This window comes from Globicephala melas, chromosome 13 (genome assembly GCF_963455315.2).
Source record: "Globicephala melas chromosome 13, mGloMel1.2, whole genome shotgun sequence".
NCBI classification, from domain to species: domain Eukaryota; kingdom Metazoa; phylum Chordata; class Mammalia; order Artiodactyla; family Delphinidae; genus Globicephala; species Globicephala melas.
In genome coordinates, this window is record NC_083326.1 from 70,063,848 (window position 1) to 70,081,036 (window position 17,189).

Below are 17,189 nucleotides of genomic sequence, written 5' to 3' on the forward strand. Positions count from 1 at the left end.
GCAATTGGTGATTTAAGTCATGCTGAACAGATCTACCAAAGTATCATCAAGGATCCAAGGATTCCCAGGAAGAAGGTTGCAGACTCGAGCTTTATGTAGGAGGTGGGAAGCAAATGGATGAGGGGAGAGGCCAAATTTAGCTCCCCCCACCCTGATACTAAGACATCAGGGTAGAAACCATTAGAGGCACTTCCTGTCGCTACCCCTCTTCAAGACGCGAAACTCAGCTACCACTAGACACACTTGGCCTGCACTCAGGCCAGCACTTAGGGGAGCAGGCAGAAGGGACCAGGAGACTGGGCTGGATGCTGTCTGGATAAAGGCAGCTACCTACCAGTGTCTACTTCAATGTAAATGCAAGAGAAAGACCACTGAAGGTTTAGAAACAAGGAGAAGTTTTCTTGTTTCTCTAGACACCTTCACTAAGGCATTGCCAGAAAATTCAAGCTACTTCTTTTAAAAAATTATCATCGATCAAACTATTTCCATTTTGGAACTGTTGAGAAAATAACACGTGCCTTAAAAAAAAAAAAAGTTGGCTACCTACCATAGGGGTTTTGAACTGGGGCCCTAGGGCCAACTTAGATTTGTTTTGCTTGGCTTCTGCAGGTATTTTAACGACTTGAATTTGAATGATGTTTTTACACAGGCTACATATATTCCTGCTGACCACAGTCCACACCATTCCCTAATGTCTCACACCCAGCCTGCTTTACTTATTTCCATTATCTGCCAGGCTTTTGAAACCACCTGGGTCTGAGATCCTTGCCCTTGGGCTACAAAATGACATTGGTGAACAGCACCAGTGTGTTGGTGGAGTAGAAGAGAGGCCAGATTCTACACTGAATAGCTCCTCTGCATCCACGCAAAAAATACTCCATGGGAGGGATTTTCCATCCAATGACCTAGAGGAAAACAACAAGACTACTCTTACTTTTCTCACAAAATGGGGGATCGCTGCTCCAGCTGAGGTCCCACTGGCAGGTGAGGGTGTCGCTCCCCACGATGTCATAGCCGGGGTCACACTGGTAGGTGATTCTGGCTCCCCTCACGAGCTCCGTATGAGAAGTGGTTTTCCAACCATTCTGGATCTCGGGCAAATCTGAGCAGGAGTCGTTCCTTGACACCTCTTTAAAACAAAAACATCATCCTTAGATGGGGAGGTGGCCTTGTTGTTGGGGGTTCCTTTTATGAATGTCAGAGTAAAGAGAAAATAGAAGAAAAAGCCCCCAGAAGTAAGCAACACAACTTCTGAAATCCCTTAACCTGCAAGAACTCTTCCCTAGGGGGACTTTACAATGATTTCTGTTCATTTTGGATGTGGAACCTCCAGCCAAGCCATCAGAGGACTGCAGCCCCAGCTGGTATCTTGACTATAACCTCATGACAGGCCCCAAATCAGGACCGCCCAGTATTAACTCCTGAATTCCTGACTCACAGAAACTGTGAGATAGTACACGTTTATTGCTAATTTTGCGGGGCGTCATCTGTTATGTAGCAATAGGTTGCTACTACACTCAGCCTTATCCTAAGAATGTCCATACATCTATGGGTTTGATAGATTAGGCATATACATTTTTGTAATGCAGACTAAGATAAACACGTAACTATTAAGACAGAAATAATTATTGGCTGCATTCTTCCAATCACATTGCCTACCACCAGTGAACATTAACCACACTCCGGAAAATCTACACACAGCTTACCGTCACAGAATCTTCCTCTGGGATAATTCTGTTTTCCTCCTGCAAACCTTCGTCCCTAAGGCAGCAATCCAAAGCCCACTACTATCACCCTCGCTTCCAAGTGCCCACTGCGCAGAGTCTGAGAAGAGGGCTAATTATGCCCTATAATTAATTTGCGGTTCTAATGTGCTTCTGGGGAAAGCAAAGTACCTCCATTGTCTGCAGGAAAGTCATTCTGAGAAACAAGCAATGGCTTTTCCAGGGATTTCATCATGATTTTATTTGGGGGAAGGAGATCTCCTGGGTGTCTGCAAGAAGAAGGGGAGCGGGAAATGGCTTCTAGAAGTGCTTGGTGGGGGACAGGAGCCTCTATTTTTAGGCCTTTGAAAAATCAGCCAAGCCCTGGATTTGGGACACAGCTGAAAATGTTCAAACTCTGGATGAAAGAGGAGAAATGGGGGCAAATACTTGCTATGCGGTCTGCCTTGTACCAGATGCTTTGGGACTGAGAAAGGTTTGCTTGTCTGACTTTTCAAGATGAGCCGGCATGGCTATACATTTCCACGGGCCCTCCCATCTCCTCCGTAGCATTCATCACATTTGTCATTTGTCATTGATTGGAGTTGACCTACAATATGGAACTTTTTATTATCCTGGGATTAGAGGAATAAACATACAAGTGACCAATATCTCTTTGAAAAACACTGCTTACTTACCTCTGCTTTTTAATTCCCTTCCCTCCCACGCACTTGACCACAGACAACAGCAAAACATAAGAAGCAGTGAGAAGAATGGGTCTTTGCTTCTGTCTGTGCAAAGGAGAATTATGGGAAGTCAGAACCATGTAAGCCCAGTGTTCCTATGGAAGGTTCTGACAGCAGCCAGAGCAGATAAGCCCGGCCACTTTCCAGAGCTGGGGTCAGGCCTTGAGATCAGTGTAGGAGCTTTAGTATTCTCTAGATGAGGGGCTTCCCTGGTGGTGCAGTGGTTAAGAATCCACCTGCCAATGCAGGGGACACGGGTTTGAGCCCGGGTCCAGGAAGATCCCACGTGCCGCAAAGCAATTAAGCCTGTGTGCCATAGCTACTGAGCTTGCGCTCTAGAGCCCACAAGCCACAACTACTGAAGCCCGTGTGCCTAGAGCCCGTGCTCCAGCACAAGAGAAGCCACCACAGTGAGAAGCCCGCGCACTGCAACAAAGAGTAGCCCCCGCTTGCCGCAACTAGAGAAAGCCCGTATGCAGCAACGAAGACCCAATGCAGCCAAAAAAGAAAAAACGAATTCTCTAGATGACAACAGAAACCCTTAACCCTTCCATCTGATCCCTCTACTGGATGGGAGTTGCATCTGTGTCTTGTTAATCTAGACCCAGGGTAGCAAATACCTTTCCCATGCCCATGACAGACATCACTAATCAATCACGGCATTCTTTTCCACTGACTTCAGGCATGGCCTCCTCTGAAAACAACAAGGTCTTCAACCCAGGTAGTCATGGGCAATTGATTGACATCAACATTGACATACAAAGGCCCACTTTCCTTTTCTGTGAAATTAACCTGTGTTTCTTTAAGAGAAATAAGAAAAAAGTTGAGCTGTTCTCTCTTTTTGTGTTACCCATATTAGCCAGGCTGTGTACCCCTGGGAAGCACTCTCTGAAATCCTGTGCTCATCAGCATATGATCCTGATATTGTCTGTTAATGGGACTCTTCCATTTTCACTAACTGGCTCAAGGGCAGGGAGAGAATTCTATTCATTCCTGTATCCTGATGCCTAGGACAGGGCCTAGCATGAAAGTTTGTGAACCAAACTCTCTGGAAAATGGAGATAATGCGTTTGAAGATGAAATAAAATAATATATGTAAGAGTGTTTGCCAACTGCAAATTGTCACACGAATCTAAGTTTCAGCTTCAATTAACAAAAGCACCTCCTCTTCAAAATATTGCCAAACTGAACAATGGCCAGGCTTTCTGGTCAACCTTGGGCAGCCTTGGATAGAGTCATATTTCTTCCATCAAGCTGAATGCAGTTTTGCAAGACTGACTCGGGCACCAGAGGAGACAAATGAGCAAAACTATGACCTCATCTTCCAGTAGGGAGGGAGGCGGGGAGGAAAGGTCTAAGGAGACAGACTGAAGCCAAGTCACCAGAAACTTTCCCTCCAAAGGCAGCTGACTCTGGAGGGCACGTCGCCTGGAGAGCCTCTGCCCAGGGCATCACCCAGTAAAGAACGCATGGAAAGTGGCAGCAGTAACACCCTGAAAATACCCAGTGTCGCCATCAAGGGTAAAAAGGCCCCTGAGTAACATAAAAAAAAAAAGATCAATACTTGTGATTGCTTCTCTGAGAGGTACCTGCAGAGCAGAGCGGGGATGGGAAGTGTCCACCAGCCGGAAATAAAAAAAGCAAGGGACTTATTTTCATATGCATGAGGCTCCTTGAGACAGCCAATGGTCAGGGAACTAGCTTGTATTCTGGAGGCAGTAGGAGATACAAAGAGAACACTTTGTATTAGCTAGAGATGGGCAAATCTTCAAGCCAAGGGGAAGAACCAAAGACACGGAATTGTGCTCAAGCCAGGGTCTTTGGTGGTGGCAGAGAGGCTTGGCAGGATCAGTCCTCCTTTCCCCGGTTCCCTCTTGGAAATCAAGATGTCAACCTCTTCCCTGGGGGGTGCAAGCAGGTCCCCTAACTGCTGGCTGAATCCTGCCCACTGAAACCCCCAGGAGGCAAGCACCCACCATCCTGGATGCTGAAAGAAGTCAGGGCTTCTCTACCTCTTTGCGTCTCCCAGGTTCTCTGCTATTGCCAAAAATATTGGGGGTAGAGAACCCTAAGAGCTGGGAGCCAGGAAGCCTGGGTGTGAGCCTCAGGTCCGCCCCTGATGATCAAGTCCCTCATCCTTGGTGGTCCAGGGCTTCTTGTGCTGTGATGAGACAGGCCTGGACCAGACACTCTGTAAGTTCAAGTCCCTTCCAGGGCTGGGATCAGTGGGACTTCACAGTGCTGCTGGCGAGGATAGCAGCTTGGACTAGGGTGGTGGACGTGGATAGATGGAGAAGAGTACTTGCATCTGAGATATATTGTGGCAGTAGAGTTGAGACGATGGACTGGATACAGGGGAAGCAGCCTGAGAAACCAGGAGAGTTGTGGTCCCGCCTCCTGGACTGGGCAGACAGCAGGAGCAGTGAGAGGTGGTGAGGGCAGGGAGGCAAAGAGGTCGCTCTGTTCTGTCCGTGCTAAACTTGAGCTGCCAGTGGGACATGCAAGAGCGCGGTGAGCAGGGAGCTGGAGAGATCTGGAGTTCATGGGAGAGGTCAAGGCTGTAGGTACAAACTAGGGGTCAATGGAATACAGATAAAACCATGGGCCTGGATGACAGCACACAGATAGAAGGCAGGACAGGGTCCAGGATAGGACCCTCCAAGGTTTAGAGCTTGAGCAGAGGAGGGGGATGGAGCCAGGAATGAATAAGGGGGAGTTTCAGGGTGAGGAGGGAGGGGGGAAGGGTGTGGGTGGATGAAATAATTAAGAAGCGGGTACTGGATGCTCACGTGTGAACTCAGTTTGAACTTTATAGCAGGATTTTTTTTAAAGATGATGGGAAGAGAAAAGGTTTGGAAGACACGTTGAGCAGCAAGAAAGAATCTAAAGTACGGGAGAAGAGTATGGAGGTTCCTTAAAAAACGAAAAATAGAGCTATCATATGATCCAGTAATACCACTACTGGGCATATACCTGGAGAAAACCATAATTCGAAAAGATACACGCACCCCAACGCCAATAGCAGCACTATTTACAACAGCCAAGATGTGGAAGCAACCTAAATGTCCATCAAGAGAGGAATGGATAAAGAAGATGTGGTATCTATATACAATGGAATATTACTCAGCCATAAAAAAGAATGAAATAATGCCATTTGCAGCAACATGGATGGACCTAGAGACTGTCATATGGAATGAAGTAAGTCAGACACAGAAAGACATATACCACGTGATGTTGCTTATATGTGGAATCTAAAAAAAGGGTACAAATGAACTTATCTACAAAACAGAAATAGAGTTACAGATGTAGAAAACAAACTTATGGTTACCGGGGGGGGGAGCGGGGAAGGGATAAATTGGAGATTGGGATTGACATATACACACTACTATATATAAATTTGATAACTAATAAGGACCTACTATATATCACAGGGAATTTTACTCAGTACTCTGTAATGGCCTATATGGGAAAGGAATCTAAAAAAGAGTGGATATATGTATATGTGTAACTAATTCACTTTGCTGTACACCTGAAACTAATATAACATTGTAAATCAACTATACTCCAATAAAAATTAAAAAAAATAAAGTATGGGAGGTAGGAGAGAAAGGGCTGTCTTGGTTGGATGGGGCTGCAGGAGAAGAAGAGTCCTTAGGGGAGAGCCAAGCTTCAGTTCAGGCAAGATGGCATAGGTAATGCTTTGAGAAGTTGCAAATATGGAAGAGTGTGTTGATGATATAAAGTCACAGCTGACTGCAAATGAAAAATGATGAGTCTTAAAGTTATGAGATGTTATCTCCTAAGTCCTGATATCAACCCTGTGGAGGAGGTATCACTATTTCCATTTTACAGATGACAAAAAAGAGGCTCGGAGAGGTTAAGTGACTTGCCCAAGGTCACCCAGTCATCAATGATAATCCTAAGATTTGAACCCTTGTCCTTCCGGCTAGAGAGACCAACCTCTTAAAAAAACCGACGTATATTTACCATGTCAATATATTAAAAAACTCATGTAGCACAACCCTCCCCAAAAGACAAATCTAGAAGAAATTGTCTTAACTTGCACCTAAACCCAAGGAGAAAAAGTGACTGGCTAGAATACTTACCTATGTAGTTCATGATGAATCCCTGGCCCTTCCCAAAGATAAGCCCGGCAGGGTCTGAGTGGAACTGGATGGTTAGGTCCGGCGTGGACGAGTACAGCTTCTGGGGTCCGCTGTTTCCAAGGTACTGCCCCAAGATGTGGGGCATGACCTCATCACCGTCGTAGATGGTCAGGATGTCGCTGTTGCTTAGGTTCAGGCTTGGGGGGCAGAGAGAAGAGGAGGGGTTTTGTGAAGCCAAGTTAACGGGCATTCAACAAGCCTTTGATTTCTTTTTTCAAGCAACACTCATTTTCTTGAGATATACTATGCGTCAGATCCCAAGCTAGGAACTGGGGGTGAGGAAGGCATTGACTGAACCTGTGAACAGGATGTGCTGATCCTTCTAAAAGCATCGCACACAGATCTGTGGATGGATTGGGCCTTTGAAGACTCATTCATGAAACGACCTTCCCAGCATGGAGCTCACTGCAGAGTCAAGTGCTGCATTGTCTGTAGAATTGCCTTCAATACCCCTGTCATTAACAACTTTTTTTCCTGGGTGAAACTAAGTGCTGGGCATTGAGCCACCTGCTGGGGGTGTGACATGGGTCTTCCATTTTTCTGTGACGCAGAGCAAGCTGACTGCTTGCTAATGATAAGTTGCATTCTTATACAAGGTGAAATGATCCTTCCACTTATGTTGGCAAATTCCTCAAAATCAACCAGCTAATCTATTATGTTTAGGGGACGGAACAGAGAATGGGATGGAGCACTTATTCATGAAATACGCTCCAACCTGCCACCACTATTCATAGCATCACAGGATGACACATTTTTAAAGACCCAAACACAACAGAGTACCTTGACACTAAATATTTGGACAGCGATGGACAGTTAATAATCCAGAAGTCACTTCAGTACGGCAAAGAAACCTGTGCTATGTTAGGTGTGCTGGATAAAATTGATCTGTGATTGTAGGAACGCCAGACCGTTCAACTTCGGCTGCATCAATCATGGACAGATATTAACTTACGCCTCTTTCCTTCCTTTCTCCTTCTCCGCTTCTCTCTTTCTTCCCTTTTTCTCTTATGTCTTTCTCCTTTACTTGTATCCCCTCCCTAATATTTCCAAGCACCTACTATGTGCCAGGCACCGTGCTGTGCTCAGAGGACACAAGGAGTCACAGAGCAGAGGTCTGTTTAGACGAGAAAGCCAGGGATTGTGGTAGGAGTTACAGTCAAGGTAGGTGCAGAGAAGTGTGTCTAACTCAGATGGGGGTTTTCAGAGAGGCCTCCCTGGAGGAAGTGATCCTCAAGAAAGAGAAGGGAACCACTAGGCAGATAAACAGGAGGTGGGGGGGAGAGGGCAGTGCCTGAGGCAGAGGGAAGAAGGAAGAGGGGTCATAACTCCTGAAGGAACTTGCCTGGTGGTCAGTGTGCCTGGCTCTGGGTATAGACATGGAAGCAGGAGTCAGAAGGGTTTAGAGAGACAAATTTAGGTCACTTGGATGTCATCTTACTGGGGATGGGAGACAGTAAAGGATTTTAAACAGGAGCATCCTGACTGAGCAATTCACTGCCAGAGGAGAGGCGTCCCCACCTCCCCACGCCCCCGCTTCATCCACTGCCCAAGGGCGGTGTTTGCTGCCACTCCAGGAGCAGGGAGGAGATGTGGAAACCACCCATGTTGTTGGTGCTTCAAGTAGTAAGAACAAAGCAACAGAAACACAAGGCACACTGCTGAAGGTCTCTTTCCAGAGGGCAGGGGACATATTTTATCTACCATAATTCCTCATGTCAAGTTGTCCCAACAGGTGGCTTAGGGAGATTCCAACTGTCCCCATAACCTCCATCAGCTTCCCCGGCACCACCCCCAAACATCCTCTCCTAACAAAAGCTGTGCGCTTGCTTTGCACACAGGGCTTCCAGACTAAGCTCCGAGACTCCACCTACTCCCCGCCAGTTTACAACCAGGCGGCAGCCGCTAAAGCCCTATTACATTGACATTCTGGAGTCGTCACCTTCTCTTGCACACAGTAGGTGCTCAATAAATGCTATGCTCTGAAAGAGTCTGCTGGAGACCCTATCTGACAACAGAAATAGTAGGGTTGATGTCAGCTTTTGAACTATGCAAGAGCCTCTTAACTCCAGTACCATGAAAACATCAATAGCTCATGGAAGTGCTGGATTAGGCTAGTGAGAAACGTGGTAGATGGCAGATATATTCCATAAGCCAACTTCACAGCCGATCCGCTGGTAACAGTGGGTTGCAGACAGTGTACAACTTGGCTTTATTCTATCATTCATTTCAATGATCTCAATGCAGTAGAAGCATCTTCAAGGGTGCAAACAGCTTTCATGTGAAAACCCTAGCACAACTCTCTGTTCTTTCTAAAACAGGAAGGAGCACACAGCCTTGGAAATCAGAAAGCTCTGGTTTCATTCTTGGTTCGACACTTTCATGGAGGGCATGTGTTTTCTCTGAAGTTCCTTGTCTGCGAATAGGGCTTAATATTTCCAGTCTATGTCATGGGCTTTCAGAGTGAGGTAAGGCAGGCAGAAGATCTGGGATGAGACTCTAGGTTCACTGGTAGCACCTGAACAAGTCTGGTCAGGTCATTTGAATGTTATGTCATGTTGTAATGTTACTATGAGCATCATCACCACCACCACCATCATCATCACTATCACTGTCACCACCACCATCACCACCGCCATCACCATCATTCTCTTTTTGGATTGCCATTTACACCAAATGACATCAGACGGCTTATGTCTGTGATTCTCAGCTAGAGGTGGTTTTGCCCCTTGGAGACAGTTGGCAATGTCTAGAGACATGGTTGTCCCGGGGGGGCGGGGGAGGTATGCCACTGGTGAGTCCATGTCAGGGAGACTGTTAAAACATCCTACAATGCACAAGATAGCCTTCTCCCAAATAAAGAATTTGGACCACGATTATCTGGTCCAAAATGTCAACAGTGCTAAGGCTGAGAAACCCTTATTTATGGGAATGCATTTTGTAAACTGTGTGCAACAAACTATTAAATGCAACTTCTCCTGTCATCCTGGAATTTCAAAGTCCCCTAAGCTAAGAATAAGCCAACAGGGACTAAGCATTCCTACTTTCTAAAGGGATAGACGTGGCCGTTGTTTAAGGCTGGGTTCTCGGGACTTCCCTGGTGGCACAGTGGTTAAGAATCCACTTGCCAATGCAAGGGACACGGGTCTGAACCCTGGTCCGGGAAGATCCCACATGCCGCGGAGCAACTAAGCCCGTGCGCCACAACTACAGAGCCTGCGCTCTAGAGCCCACGTGCCACAACTACTGAAGCCCGTGCGCCTAAAGCCCATGCTCCACAACAAGAGAAGCCACTGCAATGAGAAGCCCGTGCACCGTAAGAAGAGTAGCCCCCGCTCGCCTCAACTAGAGAAAGCCTGTGCACAGGAACGAAGACCCAATGTAGCCAAAAATAAATAAATTTATTAAAAAAAAAAAAAAAGACTGGGTTCTCCAGAAGCTGAGCCTGAGCAAAGATGTGAGTGTCTCTTGGAGTCTGGCTTATCTGGGAAGCCACCCCAAGCAGCACTGGTGGGGAAGTGACACAGAAGGAAGGGAATGAGCCAGTGCATGGTGCGTAGATGGGCAAGTTCCACTGTGGGCAGTGGGCTCAGTCCTGCAGGAACTGTGAGACATGGTGCAGAACACACCTTGGGGGAGAGGGAGCTGGGGTATTTATCTTCCGGCTCCCATCCCTCATTGGCTGAGGACTGCTACTGGGGTACTAAATCTCCAGCACTTCTGACTTGCCCACGTGGTACCAGAGAGAGCCTTCAGGTGAAGAGGGCTGCAGTAGGAAGCCACCCTGAGTACACAGTGGCAAGGGCTACAGGGCTTGCATAAGGCACCAGTGGCATCTGCTACCACCATCTATGCAGCTCTTTCAATCTGAGCCCTTCACCCACTTCTAGCTTAATGAAGGCAAGGAATTCACTGGGCGATCGAAGAGGCTTGCAGGAAAGGCTGCCTTAAGGGGCAGGTCACTGTGGGAGGGAACCAAGGGGAGGGGAGACGGTGTACACCCTCATCTGGTGAAGAGGGCTTCGAAGAAACTCTTGGTGGCTTGACAGTGACTGCATTTGATGTTCACCAAGAAAAGAGGAATGAGAAAAATTAGCCTGGAGCTGCCCGCCTACCTGGGGGCAGAGCAAAGGGAGAAAGGGGGGTGCTGGGAGTGAGCTACCCATCACTGATGAGAATGGGGATGTTTCCTAGGTCTAGATGTGAACCCTAATGAAGGCAGCCACTGTGCATCTCCTTAAAAATGGTCCCACTCTGAAAGGGCGATGGAATCCAGCAGAGGCGAAGGTCAAGTGCATCCAGCCTCTGCCCATATCAAGCATGCCCCGTAAGAGAGAGGAAAAAAAAAAAATCAGCATTCTACATCTTCCATAATATAACAGTGCAGTGACATTAGACTGTCCTGTGAGAAAGAAGCAGCACACAAGGCTCTTTCTCATTGCAGAATTCCCAGCCCAAGAAGCCCTGCTGAGGGAGGGGCGAGCTTTTGAAAACGAATAATGTTTAGAGCTGTATGATTAGCAGACTGAACTACACTTCTTAAAGACCCATGAAAACAAAACTTTCAGCCTGAGAAGCAAAAAAAAAAAAAAAAAAAAAAAAAAAAAAAAAAAAAAATGGAGAAGGTACAGGAAGGGCAGTGGGAGAAAGAGTAAAGTTACTCTCTCCTGGATCCTTCTGGATCCATCTTTTTGAGAGGCTGGTTCCCATGATATATACAAATGCTGATACTTCATTTTCTGTCCTGATCCAAAGACGAGCCTGCGTTTTTGCTGGCCCATCCAGCTGTGTTTGATATACTGAGTACAACCAGGGTCCCTGCCGCTGGGCCATCCTCAGCAGCTGAGAGGAAAATGCAGAGACTTATTAAGGCAGAGAGACTGGCCAAAGGGCAGAGCAGGGTTTTTTGCCGAGGAGGGAAGAGAGATGTCAGCCAGATACAATCTGAGGAGGCGCCAAGAAATCAGGGTGTCAGTTTTACTCCAGAACTAATGGGAAATGGAGTGGTTCCGGCAGGCAGGTGGGTTTGATCTGACTGGCATTGGGTGGAGCAGGTCCCCCACAGGGAGAATTCCACAGGAAGACAGAGCTCCCCAAGGCCAGCCCCTGCATGCGCCAGCCCCTCTTAACTGCCAGAGGGAAAGGCTTTCCTTGGGCACAGGGTCTTGAGCTCCTGCCAGAAGACCTCAGCCTCTGTGTCTCCTCCTACACCACGAGCCACCCCTTTTCCCTTGGTCTCTGCCATAGGCTTTTCTCCATCTTTCAGCTGGATTGTGGGGCAGGACCTCACGGCTTACTACCTCCATCCTTCCCTGGTCCCAATGCCTCTCCCATCAGCACTCAGGGAAATCCTTCCGAAACACAAAGCTGGACCCTTCACTTGACAGTTCAACAGATGAGCAAACATGGTCTATTCATACCATGGAGTCTTATTCAGCCGTGAAAAGGAATGAAGTACTGACACACGCTACAACATGGATGAGCCTTACAAAAGAGAAAGTTTAAAGCAGGCTACATGTTGTGTGATTCCATTTATAAGAAATATCCAGAAGAGGTAAATCCACAGAAACACAAAGCAACTTGGTGATCGCCAAGGGCTAGGGAGACAGGCGAGGAGGATGGAGTGGGACTGCTTAATAGATACGGGTTTGTTTCGGGGATGATGAACATGTGGTAGTTACACAGCATTGTGAATGCACTAAATACCGCTGCATTGTATATGATAAAACGGTTCACAACGTGTTATGTGAATTTCATCTCAATGAAAAAAAAAAGCTACCTTACCTTAGGTAAAGTACACGTTTTTGATCCCAGTGTCAAGGCTGTATCTATGTTTTCATCCCCTCCCCTCCTCACAGCCTCATCTCTCCAACCCAATATTCCAACCCAAATATTTTACCCTCCAGCCAGACTGAATTACTTGTCAATCTCGCCAAAGAATGTGGCCCTTGCCCACCTCTGGGGCTTTCGACATGCTGTTCCCTGGACCCTGTATCCTTCCTTAGCCTTCCCTCTCTAAACCTGGGTAACCCCTCCCATCTTTTACTCTCAGTCTTTCAAGATTCGCTCACGCGTAGAGCTCCCCCCTTCCCCCTTGAGTCTGGACTGGGAGCCCCTCCGTGCTCACCCCTCATACAGAGCTCAGCACTTGTGCCCCAGTGGTCTGGCATGTCTGCATGAGACCAGAGGCTCCCTGAGGCTGGGGAGCACGTGTGCCTGCTTACAGCTGTGTCCCCAGCTCTTGGCACAGCACTGAGTGTGTGCTGGGTGAATCGGCAGCAGCCCAGAGCGGTTGTCCGGGTCTCAGCCTCAGCTCCCACACAAGGCGGACTGCGGCTCTGATCCCGTCTCTGCCGGGGACCCTGACCCCAAATGGATTCTTACCTGTACCAGCCTTGGGAGTGGGACTTCTCTGGCCCTGGCTGCTTTTAGGACTTGCTCCCAGAGGTTAATTTGAAAGCCCTAAGTGATAGGAGCTGCCCCCAATGATTTCTGCCCCACCTGCCTCCTGGACCCCTGTTGCCCACACCCTCCATTCTTCTTAGATATGCAGGTCACCAGAATCAAGCCTGATACCACGACGCCCCTCCATGCCTGATAAGCCACTTCAATGTCAACCCATGACCTTGACCAGCTGGGTTCTAATTTCCTCCCCTCCCCCACCTTGACCCTGCTCCAGGCACATCCCGAGACCTATCCAGTGCCTGAGCAAGCATTTGTGGGCACGCCATCCACCGCTTCCGCTTCTGAACTCCTCTTTCAACTCTGCCCTGTATCAGAGCTGTAAAAACACCGGTCCCATGGGTGTTTGGGGACAAAAGGTCTACCAAGACCTCATGTAGCTTCTGAACAACAACACTGCCTACTGAGTATTAAGCACTCAAACAACAATAACCCCGCAAGCTAAGACTTACAACCATCCCCGTGTTACAGATAAGGAAACTGAGGCTCAGCCAGGAGAAGCCACCTGTCCAAGGTCACGTAGGAATCAGATTCAGGACTCAAACCTAAGCCTGCCAAGCCAACGCCTGAGATAGGAACCACTATTTCATACGATGTCCCATGAAAGCCACATACACGTGTCCGAAAAGTGTACCCAGACAAGGACCTACTTATAGCACAGGGAACTATACTCAGTATTTTGTAATAACCTAAAAGGGAAAAGAATCTGAAAAAAAAATACAACTGAATCAATCGCTGTTCACCTGAAACGAATACAACATTGTAAATCAACTATACTTCAATTAAAAAAAAAGTGTGCCCAGGTTCAGTCTTACCTCAGAAAATGCAAATTTAAAATTACAAATAAAGCCTGCAGGATGAGGAAGCCCTGTTTCACTGCCACCCTGTATCCTTTTGTTCTCATAATGTCATACATAAAGTTCATTTGAATAACGAAAATAAAAACAAAAATAAACAAATGGAACCTAATTAAACTTAAAAGCTTTTGCACAGCAAAGGAAACCATAAATAAGACGAAAAGACAACCCTCAGAATGGGAGAAAGTATTTGCAAATGAAGCAATGGAAAAAAGGATTAATCTCCAAAATATACAGGCAGCTCATGGAGCTCCACATCAAAACAACAAACAACCCAATTAAAAAATGGGTGGAAGATCTAAATAGACATTTCACCAAAGAAGACATACAGATGGCCAAGAGGCACATGAAAAGCTGCTCAACATCGCTAATTATTAGAGAAATGCAGATCAAAACTACAATAAGGTATCACCTCACACCAGTCAGAATGGCCATCATCAAAAAAATCTACAAACAATAATGCTGGAGAGGGTGTGCAGAAAAGGGAACCCTCTTGCACTGTTGGTGGGAATGTAAATTGATACAGCCACTATGGAGAACAGTATGGAGGTTCCTTAAAAAACTAAAAATGGAACTACCATATCACCCAGTAATCCCACTTCTGGGCATATACCCTGAGAAAACCATAATTCAAAAGGACACATGTACCCCACTGTTCAGTGCAGCACTACTTACAATAGCCAGGACACAGAAACAACCTAAATGTCCAATGATAGATGAATGAATAAAGAAGATGTGGTACATATATACAGTGGAATATTACTCAGCCATAAAAAGGAATGAAACTGGGTCATCTGCAGAGATGTAGACGGACCTAGAGTCTGTCATACAGAGTGAAGTAAGCCAGAAAGAGAAAAACAAATACTGTATATTAACACATATATGTGGAATCTAGAAAAATGGTACAGGTGAACCTATTTGTAGGTCAGGAATAGAGACGCAGACACAGAGAAAGACATGTGGATACGGGGGGAAGGGGAGGGTGGGACGAACTGGGAGATTAGGTTTGACATAAATACACTACCATGTGTAAAATAGCTAGCTAGTGGGAACCTGCTGTATAGCACAGGGAGCCCAGTTCAGGGCTCTGTGATGACCTGGATGGGTGGTGTGGGAGGGAGGTCCAAGAGGGAGGGGATATAGGTATTTTACATATATATATATATATATAATATATACATAGTTGATTCGCTTCATTGTACAGCAGAAAATAACACAATATTGTAAAGCAATTTTACTCCAATAGACATTTTTTTTGGTCTCCTAAACATTTTACGTTTCTCGGTAACAATTTATTTCATTTTGTTGCCAATCACACACGACAGAGAATGTGATAAAATCAGCATTAAACTGGTTGCTTAGTCTGGGTGGCTTTATTTTAGTGGAATGAGATTTCTGTTATGGCTTTGGAAATATTTTAAAAGAGTCTGGGAAGGATGCTTAAGAAACTGGTATAGCGCTTGCCTTGAGGGAGGGGCTGTTTGCTGGGGAAGGGTGGGAACGGCTTTCACAGTAGACCCTCTTGTACCTTTGGGTTTTGAATCATGTGAATGTTGTACCTTTTCAAAAGGGATAAAAACAGCCCGAGGGACGCTCATTATGGCTTTCACTAGGGTCTAGAGAGCCAAAGAGGTGACGATGGAAGGCAAATTTGAACCTGACACACATCAGCAAGTGTATCTTCTCTTGGCCAGCAGAAGGCAGTGTGCACCTAAGCAAGGCATATGCGGCCGCTGCTCTGCAGGGCGCCCCTGCCTTCCCATCCTTACCCCAGCCAACCAGGACCCTGGAAGCGGGGAGAAGGTGGTAGGTGAGCTGCAGTTAATATTCCACAGAAGGTGTCGAAAGAAATGATGAGCACCTTGCTTTTCTTTATTCCCCTCCCAACAAACATCTGACCCTTGCTTAGATATCTTGCCTTTCAAAGTCTTTCCTGAGTAGCATTCATAAGACGATTGTAGGTAGACAAACAAATTTGGAAATGTCTAATGGTTATGCATTTATTTAAATGTGAATTAGAAAAATATATAAATATATGGTTTGCACATCCAACTTCTAATTTCACGGACATTATTTTGTCTAGAGGAAGCCAAGAGAAAAATGCAAGCCAATTTGAAGGGGAAAATAAAAAGCAGCTGGTAGTAGAATTGGACTGTGGAAATGGCAAAAATTAGCCCACAGAATACAGCTCAGTTTCTCAGCCTTCCAAGACTTCCATGAGCTCCACAGATGGGCCCCAGCCCACCTCTGCTGTCTCAAACATCTCTGGATACCAGATCCTTTGTAGCCCCTAGACCTGCCTTAGCCAGGCTGGTCCCCTGTATCTGAATGCCTCTCCTCTCCTCTCCTCTCCTCTCTGCTTGACATCATTTTATAGGTCCTTCTGTGCTCCTTACACCCTCCTGTATTTATGGCCATATAATAACTAGCCAAGGCTTCATAAGGCTTCCTTGGTGCCAGGAGCTGTTCCCAGCACTTCAGATGACCATTTCGCTTTATCCTTAGACAAACACTCTAAGGACTACTGTTCTCACCTGTTTCACAGATAAGCAAACTGAGCTACCCAGAGGTAGAGAAACACACTGAAGCTCAAACAGCTGGTCATACAGGAGAGCCAGAGTCTAAACCCATGTAGTTGGAAGGCAAGACCCCAGCACTGAACCACAGGACTCTACCTGCCCAGGTCAGCGCCCATGTCAGCTCCCATGTCGGGCTGCAAGCTCCCTGCAGGCACATGCCCTGTATCCCTGGAGCCCAGCAGGGCTTGGCACAGGTGAAATAAATGTCATTTACACGGATGAATTATGGTGAATTTATCTGTTTTTTCCAGGTGAGCAAACTGAGGGGTTCAATGACTTTCCCAAGAAAACACCATCTTGCAGTCAAGGCAGGACCTCCGCGGGACGGCAGAGATGGGTGATTAAATACACCGGATTTAAATAAGGGACAGGAGAGAAGCAGAAGCCATAAATGCAGTTGTAAGTGCAACAAAACTTTTATAAAACACTTATATTTTTTCTGAAGGCCTTAAAGAAAGACCTGTTTAGAATTCCTTTGTATTCATTTTCTCATCACATCCCCTCAGCCACATGGTGAGGTGGTCCAAGAAAATGTCCTAATCCCATTTCACAGATGAGTAAACTCACGCCAGGAAGGCCCATGTCCCAAGGCCTCTGCGCCTGCACGAAGCCGCACAGCCAGCACCAGGTGCTTCACCGCACTGTGGAATTGCTGAGGGGCCCTTTGGCCCAGTGCTAA

At 46.6% G+C, this 17,189-nt stretch overlaps 1 protein-coding gene across 4 annotated transcripts in view; it reads right to left on the reverse strand.

The window, feature by feature from the left end:
• Positions 1–17,189, reverse strand: part of SEZ6L (seizure related 6 homolog like) — a 200,709-nt gene that overhangs the window by 32,026 nt on the left and 151,494 nt on the right. For all 4 annotated transcript variants that reach the window (XM_060311160.1, XM_060311161.1, XM_060311159.1 and 1 more), the window contains exons 10-11: positions 6,556–6,752; positions 935–1,129 (exon numbers count right to left, since the gene is read on the reverse strand). In XM_060311160.1, coding sequence (XP_060167143.1) covers positions 935–1,129; positions 6,556–6,752 — 392 coding nt within the window. The remainder of the gene's footprint in view (positions 1–934; positions 1,130–6,555; positions 6,753–17,189) is intronic.